This window comes from Oculina patagonica, unplaced genomic scaffold (assembly GCF_052425735.1).
Source record: "Oculina patagonica isolate OP01 unplaced genomic scaffold, crgOcupat unplaced603, whole genome shotgun sequence".
NCBI lineage: Eukaryota > Metazoa > Cnidaria > Anthozoa > Scleractinia > Oculinidae > Oculina > Oculina patagonica.
In genome coordinates, this window is record NW_027558475.1 from 1 (window position 1) to 10,414 (window position 10,414).

At 38.6% G+C, this 10,414-nt stretch overlaps 1 protein-coding gene across 1 annotated transcript; it reads right to left on the bottom strand.

Annotated features, from left to right (window-relative positions):
- Positions 1-1,260: 1,260 nt before the first annotated feature.
- On the bottom strand, positions 1,261-3,848 carry LOC144641003 (anoctamin-8-like; the record flags this gene model as incomplete). The annotated part of the gene is made up of 3 exons (XM_078500066.1): positions 3,285-3,848; positions 2,315-2,362; positions 1,261-1,716 (listed from the first exon to the last, which is right to left on the bottom strand). Coding segments are annotated over exons 1-3 (541 nt in total), but the record flags the coding sequence as incomplete, so codon positions are not given.
- Positions 3,849-10,414: the final 6,566 nt, after the last annotated feature.

The window sequence follows — 10,414 nt, forward strand, 5'->3', positions numbered from 1 at the left end:
GCAAATAGTGAACGCTAAATTACCCAATCACAGCGCGCGCTTATCTTAAGTTACCCGTTATAAATGGTGGTGCGCTTCAAGTGACCGTGAATATGTAGTCCTGAAGACACTATGCTTCTTTAGTTAGGCACTTTATCTTCTTCTATATTAGCACGCGGAATGACATTTAAGTGCAAATGATTCCTCGTTATCATTCTTTGGTGTTGTTCTTTTAATGAGTAAGCCATTCTATAATTTTCTTATCCCCTTCCAGTTTTAAAACCATATTGTGAATATTAGCTGTTAGGAGTCGTTATAGACGACGCGTTAAACTTTAGCACGCACGTTTCTAAAATTATTAAGAAAGCAGGAAAACAACTTGACGTTATTTGTAGATTACGAAATGTTTTGTCTTCCTCTTCCAAGCTATGCCTGTATAATTCCTTTGTGATGTCTTATTTTACTTATTGCTCTTCGATATGGCATAATTGTCTAAAATCAGACAGCGATAAACTAGAGAAACTTCACGAAAGAGCCCTACGTTACATCTATAAGGGCAGGTCTTCTAGCTCCGCTTCTCTGTGCAGCCGCATAGGCTACACATTAAGTGAACGTCGCATTCAAGATACACTTATTATAATATTCAAATGCCTTAACAACTTAGCACCTGTGTATCTTAAGGACCTCTTCTGTGTCAGGGACAATATCAAGAACTTGAGAGGCATTAATAAGATTGTCTTACCTAAGGTCAATACGACCAAGTATGGACTGAAGTCTGTAAGATACTGGGCGGCGAACGCCTGGAATCAACTGCCAGACCGAGTAAGAACAATTGCTACACTACAGGCCTTTCGTAATGCTGTGCGCAGCTAGATAGTCCCTTTTTAATTTTAAAATTAATTTAATACTTATTTATTAATGAATTTTTCGTTCTGTATATATTTTTACATTTGTAATTTATTTTCTCGGCATATTAGCATATGTTTTGCTAGGGGCCTAGCCAGCCCCCGTCAGCTCCGAGGGTAAATAAATTTTATTGATTGATTGATTGATTATTAGCATGAACCCCTTAAATTTGTGAAACCGCAGACCTTTTGAGCCTTGCTCAACTTTACTCTCATTAGCACAAAATTAGACAAATGCTGATAAAATGGCTGTCTTCTTTTCTTTCTCCTTTCCAACATTCCTCTTAGAGTAGTAGAGTGGGCAGATTCAGGGCAAATTTCAGACAAACTTTAAGTACATGGAATAATCCACCTGGCCATAAAACTATTTTCTTACCAATCTGCTGTCCCTCCACAAACTTAATCTTCCCCAACTCGTCTCCTTGCACGGCCCTCAAGTCGTTCACCATCTCAAGAATCATGCTCTGCCTCTCGCCAGAGTTAAAGAAAACTGTAGGATCATCCGAGTTCTCAAAGCTATCTCTTTCATCGTACTTAAACTCTGTTATTCCACCGGTGCGCAGCTTCTTTTTCAGACCCAGGTTCTCCGCTTGTTGCAGGAACACTTCAAATGATGACGTTAGGTAGAAGCCGTAGACCGGTGAATGTGCCATTTGACGAACATGGACGTCAACATCCGGGACTCTGGCTCGCAGCCTCGATAACAGCCACATTACCGTGTAGTCCTCGGTGTTTTTGGGAAACGTGATGAGAACGTCGCATGTTTTGGACGGTGTGGAGTGCTCCCAGAGTTTGGAGGACAAGACGAATTTGCCAGCTTTTTGGAAACTTCCTACGGCCAAGAAACAAAACGAAAATCGTTACTTTCTGTTGCGAACGCTAAAATTAAACTATGGCGCTGACAATTTATTTTTTTTTGTGTTATCAAAGTTAGAAAAATGCTGAAAATAAAAAAGAAACTTATTTCTTAAAAAAATTTAAGTACCACCAAGTACGCAGAACTAACTGAAAAAAAACTGCTTACTTAGCTTCGACTGTTAAATTATTTAAGCACAGTTTGTGTTCTCAGTTTAGATCAATCTCGAGCCCAGAGTCCATCTAGTCGATCAGCGGTATGTACCGGCGACCCTACCGCTGACGGACCGCGGAGCCGGGAGACACTCGATCTGGGCTCGAGATTGAGTTTAGATAGACTACATAGTTTAGAGTCTCCAGGCTACTCAGTCATCGTTTGGTCGCCAGGAAAGGCGACCTTACGACATTTAAAAGCCTAAAAAAAATGAATGTTAAATATCGACTTAACCAAGAACCAGAAAAAAATATTTGCGTGTGTGTATTTGACGGTGGCCTGAAGCTCAAGGGAATGTTTTGTTGTAGTTTCATGAACAGCAACACGTCTTATGTAAAAATTAAAACAACAATTGTTTTACCTTCTTCGCCTTTATCGCCGCTGAATACATCTTTAGCGGCTGTTTTCGCTACAAAGAAAAAGAGAAAAAGCAACCTTAATATGTTTTTAATTCCCAAGACCAACATGTAATTTCTTATTGTCAAGCAGCGCAGAAATAACATCGAAGGAAACGTCTAGGAATCGATAAGGAGACAATATACTTTGATACAGGCGTAAAAACTGACGGACCAAGTGTTTCGCAAACCCCAAAACAGCAACAAAGCAATAATTAGTTTCCATGAATGCCCCAATAATCCTCCCGACCACGCCCATAACTAAGGCTTTTGCAGATTTAAAGCTAGACAACATTTCGACTTTCAAATTGAATTTTGACATTTTGTTATTTTGATTTGATTATTCTACATATCGTGAAACGTAACTGAAAGAGACGAATTTGATTATAAATTTAGATATTAATTTTACAAGACATCAACTGTTATTTAACTGCCGTGTTAATATGCAATTGTTATTTTTTTAAGTTCTGCATAATTTAGATAATTTAGGCCCCTTGTCCCTTGTCCTCTGCAACGGACGCTTGGCAAAATATTTGAGTGCTTACTAAGAAACTGTGTTGTAAAAATCTAAAGGAAATTTAATTTTATCCTCTATATTTTAGTAGTCGGAGATACGAAATATTTGGTAATTTTTGCATTGTGCTAGGAAAAAGTAGCTAGAAAAACAAAATATGCAAACAGGAAAATCGACTTCCTTTCTAGTTTTTTTAGCAATATACTTGTGAAGACGAAGAAAAGTTTGCTAACGAGTTCAGAACTTTAATTGCAAAAGTATTTAATTTGGTTATGGAAAAAATAGCTTCTTCGAAAAAATGATTTTTTTTTATCGCCATGTTTGCAACAGCTTCCAAGCTATGCAAGCATTTCTTTATAAAGCTCTCGTTGTACGGTTCTTAACGTCAAATTAAACGCGCAGCTAGAATACAAGTCGTTTACCTTCCTTGCCGCTTGTCCTTCGATCCGGTATAGGCATTGTAGCGAGTTCAAATAAGTCCGAAACGCCAGCGCGCTTCTTCCAAATCTCGCGAAATTTGCCCCGAAAACTAAACTGGACAACAAGCTGCCGCGAACCTACTTTATTTACATCTTGGAAGAGACGCGCTTCAATGCGCGCTCTGATTGGTCAGTTACCTGCCAGTCATTGGCTGAAATAGTGCATACAGCAGGTTTCTTAACCATATTGACGGGTGGCTGTTTGCAAGGATTTTGTTTTTAATGTGATACCAAGTGTATATCAGCTACCGGCATAGCAGACAGTATGAACAGGTCTCCATAAGAAATTAAGTCGTTATTTATAGCTCCATAATTAATTCCACAAGTTATTTCAGTTTAATATTGAGTATTTGCTTTTAGCGTGCGGTATGGTGCCTTTTAACTGTTGGTGAATAACTAAAAATTAAAATAGAATTGCCTATTTGGCTAACTTACAATAACAATTTTCCTTTTTCTTTTTTTTTTTAGATTCTTAGCTTTAAATCAGCATAAATATTTTGGCGCTATAACCAGTTTTAACCGGCTCTCAAACTAACATATATACTGGCAATGCGATTACTCAGTTCTGTCTGGTTAAATATCTGATTTCTTCTAAAAAGGTTATAAAACGGGAATGCAGGGGAGGAACTTCAACCGAAAGACGTTAAATGACCTTAAATGAGCCACGATGATTTGGGTTTTCAATGTCGTAGTTATCGCAGTTGCTAGTTACTAAGGCAAAGCGTTCTTTATCTGTCGAGATCTTCTCTCACGGGCCATCGCCGCGGAAATTTTCTGCATGAGCCCTCAGTCTTTTTCAGATCTTCAAGCAGTCTCGCTCCCGCTCAGTTGGCGATACATTTTCAGTAGCTTTCAGTCGGTACTCAAGCCTACAAATGGACAGTTTGAGTCTAGCCTTCTTCGCAGACGTTCTTTGGAAACGCGTGACGAGCCCAAAGAACGTCTGCGAAGAAGGCTAGTTAGAGTCCTACGTCTTCGAAACTACCTTGATTTGCCAAGTGATAAATTTTCTAGCTCTTTAACTTTGGCCTTATTAAGTACAAAGAGAGATTTCGAGTAGTGTTCATTCGACGAGTAAAATCGATCCAGACCTGTAACGCTAAAGGCTATTTAACATTGACCAAGGCATAACGCTTACCTAGGCTTTGTTCCATTTATTTAAGAGCGCATTTAACTGCTTATTTTAATTACAGTGAGCCGGGAGTGCAAGCCTTAAAAATCAAAGTAAAATTAATGATATGATAAGACAGACGAAATCACGAATTATAAAAATGAATTTAAAGTCAACAGCTGCCCTGCCAATATATCAAGTTTTTGTTATGAGCAAAACAATAGAAAACAAAAAGTATGCTGACCTTTTTCAATCCGGATGGTTAGCGACTTTTTTCGATCGAGCATTATTTTTCTAAAACAGAGAGCGGTCTTTACTTGAAGAACGTCTGAAACCTTTTTTACGTTTAACATTCACGATGAGACGCAGTGTAAGCTGAAATAACCTTAGCCATACTTAATAAAATCCTTCGTGAAGCAAAATGCAGAAATATCAGCAACTTAAATTTTACTTTTTGAAAATGGGCTTAGCTTCCGCATAAGATATTTTCAAAAAAATTCGTCGGATAAATCAGTTTTACATTTTAAAATCACAGACGTCGAGATAATCTGTTTCTGCAGTAATTGTACAGATTAGACGTTGTGATAAAGTAGATGGGCTAAGCATAATTAGCTTCGAGAGCTTTTTTTTCTGGCGCGAAAATTATGAATTAGTTTGAAGCATCAGCAGCCCTCGGGGAATCCCATAGCTGTACATCTTTAATAACAGAAAGCTGACAATTGAGTAAAGATTTTTCTAAAAACGACACAAACGCCCAAGTATTTCACAAAGAAATGAATATTTAATTAATATTTAATGCACTCTAAAACTAAAAGAGCGTTTGCATATTTAAATTCATGTTTAAAAACAATTACCAAAAAGAAGTAATTAGAATATGTGAGTCAGCTAGTGTTACATTGCATTTAAAAAAGTTGTAAAACGGCCACCTTTTGCATCAAAGATTGTTTCAACATATCCTCAGGCTAATTTCTCTGGTAATCATAAGAAAATTAGTGAAATTAATATAACTACATTCTATGTACACATAGCCAGAAGCATTTATCTGGGTTTATATAGAAACTACACTAGAAAAAAGTATTGCTAATCTCCTAAATATTACATTGAATCAGTTGTCCTATAAAGTCTATGCATATATACCATTTTAACCTACCGTAACAAGACAAACAAATTATTGATAATAAAATTCTTTATGCAAATTCCATGGTCATAGACCGATGGTTAACGTTTGATTTTTGTAAACACTATTGAAAAACCGTTTTCAGTCGAGTTCTAAAATCGCGCTTTTCGAACCATTTTCGTTTTTAGCTTAATCTCCGCGGCAATGAAAAGATCGCGAGGCTAAAATTAGCAGGAGATTAACGACCTGTTTGCTGGTAAATTATGTTAGTATTATGTAGTAAGAATATTTCACTGTAATTTACATACCCCAAGTCCAAGCAGTTTTGGGCTTCGTCTTGGTAAACTGCCATACAGTTTTGATGCCGTTCATTTAGGAAAATCCGTCCACTTCGACCAAGGGCAGGCTTCCTGTTGCTGGCTCTAACATAGTCGCTTAGAAAACAGTGCACACTCCCTGGTGTTTCGCTCATTGCATTTACTAGTCGACTGAAGCGAACTGATTTTTAAATTCATAATAAGCGAGTATCTAAGGCAACACACACTACAGTAAAATATGTTTCAAGAAATGTCATCTTGTTAGTCTGAAATCGTTTCACCGGCCAAGAAAACTAAAATTAAAAATCCCGGCATAGCTAATCGAACGTTCGAAAATCGAACTCAATCGAACCCAATCCATGGATTGAGTTCGATTGAGTTCGGCAATCGAACGAAATCGAACATCGGACTTTCAGTGAGTTCGATTTCCGAACAAATCGAACTCAATCGAACCCAATCAATCAGATTGGGTTCGATTGAGTTCGGTAACCGAATACATACAAAGCAATCCCGTCGAAAGCAGGTTTTTTCTTGCGCTTTTTTACAGTTTATTTAATAACAGCTAATAACAGAAAGCCCTGCCCGCAGTTAAGGGAACAGAACAAACACAAATATCGTTATTCCAGCGTACGTACTCAAGAATTATTGCACCATTTCCTTTTTAAGCTAACTTACAATTCAATTGACAACTCCGAGTGTTACTTACCACAGGGAAGAAAACTAGTTCACGATGAAGGTGACCTAATTGTCCGCGCTCGTTTGCAATTCGGCAATGCACGGCCTTTCGCGCCGATTTTTCAAAATAGATCACGGAGGGTCGTGGGTTCAAATCCCATCTGAAACCCGGATTTTTATCTTCGTGTTTTTCAGTCAATGCAAAATTTATCATACGATTTTTTTAAAACATTGAAATCTTCGCCATCCTTGACGTCAAAGCGGCATTCCCGGTAGCCTTTTACTACGCATTTGAAGCTTACAACCCACGTGCTAAACTCTGGGCTGAAGTAACTCGATCTTCTAAGATCTGGTTATAGTTTTTCAATGCCGGTTTTACAAAAATCAAGAGTTCGAAAATCGAACGTTCGATTGAGTTCGATTGAATATTTTCCTTTTCGGTGAGTTCGATTTGGTTCGATTGCCGAACTCAATCGAACTCAATCCATGAATTTAGTTCGATTGGGTTCGATTGAGTTCGATTGAAATTTAGTTCGATTGGGTTCGATTTGCTATGCCGGGAATAATGCTCTTGTTTCGATCGTTCACCTAAAGCTATTAACGGCCATTTGCAAGTGTTATTCCTTGTTAATTGTATTCAAATTCACGCTATACACTCACGTTTTCTCATTGTTGTGAAAATTTATACTATGTTGTTGACATAACAAAATTGGAAGTACATTTTTGCGACTTTTTTTGCTTGTTTACAAGCGAAAATAGGAGAATAGCAGTTATGTGGGGCAAAATTTGGAACATTCTTGTCTACTCTCAAGGGACTTTTTTAATTTCTCAAGGGAATATTTTAATTTCTCAAGGGATTACTTTCCGCTGTGGGTGATCACGCGATCTCGTGGAAAAAACGTGACTTGTCACATTTACAAACGTTATATAACAATGTTAAAAGTGACATGTCAGCTTTCTTATCTCAACGCACGTGTGTCTGAAAGGCGATCTATAAAAAGCGTCGCACAAACAATGGATTGCGTAACTAAAACACGAATAAATAGCCACTAGCACTTACATCGTTTAAAAATTACAAACGTCAAAAATAAACCATACCAAAAAACTTGCTCTTTTCAAAGATATTATTGAAGTTAAAACAAATGCAAGAGATGGGGGCTTCTTTTAAGGCTTCTTTTTTAGGCCAAATTTGGTCGCTACAAGCACCCATTCTATTTCGTCATCAGCCTAGGTCGTTAGGGACGTGACCTCGCGTTGACAGCAATGTTGCATGAATCGGCTTTACAACATGCGATCGTATCTACGCAGTTCGAGTGGAATTCCAGTCAAAGACAGCAAAATTCCTTCGTATTTCATCTTCAAATATAATTCGATAGCATTCACTGTATATATGGCTTTTGTTTAATCCTTCTTAAGCCCACGAAGAAGCTGTCTTGATATCCGACCCTCGCATAGACTGTCCACAGCCCTCTATTTTTCGTGTTTTTCGATCGATGAGCGCTCGGTGAGAACGGCGAGAGACCTGGACGCCAGCACAAAACAGAAGAAGCAAGAGGGTGGGGGCGGGGAGCGAAAAAACGCCTGACTCGTCCCCAGTCGTCTTCATACAGCACGCGGCAAATATAGAGCGGAGGGAGAGATTGCCGCGTGCTATATGAAGACGAGTGGGGACGAGTCAGAAAAAACGCAGCTTGAGTGTATCGATTTGTTTACGCAATGTTTTCTCCGACAGTAGTCGGAAATATCCGTATTTTTTTCGTGCTCTTTCGTGGAGCAATCGTAACGATACGGCCTTGAACACATTGAACAGCGGTCTACCTATAACAATTCAAATATGGCGTCACAAAAACAAAGCGTCGAACGCATATTTTGCTGTTTCATTTGCTAATTTCGCTGCCGTAATCGACTGCCTCGAAAGGTCCTTGCAATTTTAAAGTATAGAATTGTCAGATCTCGGTGAAATTTGCACTGTTTATTTGTGTAATGTTGAGGAATATGTCTATAAATACCCGGCGCGGACGAGCCATTTTTGACAAAATTATATGGCTGCATTTCCTCCGCGAAGATAGGAAATTGTTAAACTAAACTACAAAGCAACCGTAATGATAAGTTCGAAGAACAATGCACAGGATAAACCTTCGACTCATACTTCATGCAAAAAAAGTCGGTATCTCGAAGAGACTTTGATTAATTACAAAACTCATCGAGTGTTAATGTTTGTTCTTGGTTACCGGAACAGTTCTAAGCAAATGTTACTGCAAAATTTTTCCACTTAATGTATTCTTTCCAGTCTTTCTAGGCATAATGTAACAAAATGACAGACTGTTATACACTATAGTGTATGAAACTCACTAGTTGTTGCAGAATAAACAAAGTTAATTGACATTTGATTGACAGTTGTAAGCACATTGTAATCACATGATGTTAGTAATCTAAGTAAAAGAAACAGCATTGTAAAAATACGGACAGAATAGATTAGATGGTCGAAGTGTAAGAGTGGAACGTTGAAATAAACTGAATATTGTTGGATAGATACAGTCCTCTGTTTGATTGCGACCAGTGCCGGGATAATATCCCGTACACTAGTCTCTATATAGCGCATTCTTAAGAAAAGAAAAAGAAAATACGATTAATAGACATTGGCTTGATATTTAGGATGGGAGTTTTTCATTCCTTTTCCAACCGTTTACATTACACGAGAACTGGGAGACCCCCGTGCCAACCCCCACCCCCAGTAAGTCAATCAGAAAATCAATCAATCAGCCAGTCAGTCTATAAGTCTGTCAATCAATCCATCCATCAATCAATCAGTGAGTCAGACTTCACTCCTATTTAATTGACGAATTGAGTGGGTGTGGAGGTTTTATTTCTTGGCTCTCATTTTAGCTGCATTCTCATTTAAATCAAAAATTTGCCTGCATGATATGTGATTTTTTCCAGTTTGTCATTAAAGTGTTTTGAATTTCGTAGTGCGAGTTTTTTATAACCAGTTTTCCAAGCTGGACTGAATTGAGGCGCCCTTCCCCTCCCTCTCCACCCACAAGATTCAGGTCGCACAACATGATCCTGTGTACGGACTGGAAACGAGCAAGACTAAAACTGCAAGGGACCGCAAACGATAATGCTGCTATTCGTAGGATCTACTGAGAGATCTGATCAGCAATAAAATGAAATAACAAACAACTGCAAGCAAGGCTGATCATACTACGTGAAAAATAGGCTTTGCGAGATAACACCACGACTGGAACCGATACAGCAGGATTGCAACCGCGGACAGCTGTTTCGTTCTTATTTAACCTGCGATCAGGCTTTCTTTTTTTCGCGGCGGAGGGAAGGAGAAAAAAGGAAAGCCTGATACAATTACTTGTCAAGTCGTCTGCCGCCCCCAAATTAAAATATCTGTCAACGTCGTCGAGAATGTCGGCGATGCCATCAGATAAGCGTGATTAGCGCCTTCAAACTATATTTTTACTCTCACAAACGTGTTTGAATTACCCTTTTTGAACGAGCTGATCGGATGGTTTTTAAAATTTGTTTTCTGCAAAGGCTGATTTTGTGTAAGGCTCAGGTCAGACATTTCAAGGTCGTAGTTTTCGTCACTGGCACGATCGCCTCTTTGGTGGTGTGATGTAATACTCTTTGACACCATTGGCTTGGTGATAGATCACGCTCTTGCCGAATCCTGTCGGAAGCACCACCAAAACATCCTTTCTTTCGCAAGCTATTCGTCGAACTCCCTTTGTTCGTCTTTAAATGTTTTGTGAACAAAACTCTTGAGAGATTTTCTAAAAGCTAGAAGAACTCGCTTTCTACTTCATTCCGCTCAACACTCGCCATGATAACAATCATCTAC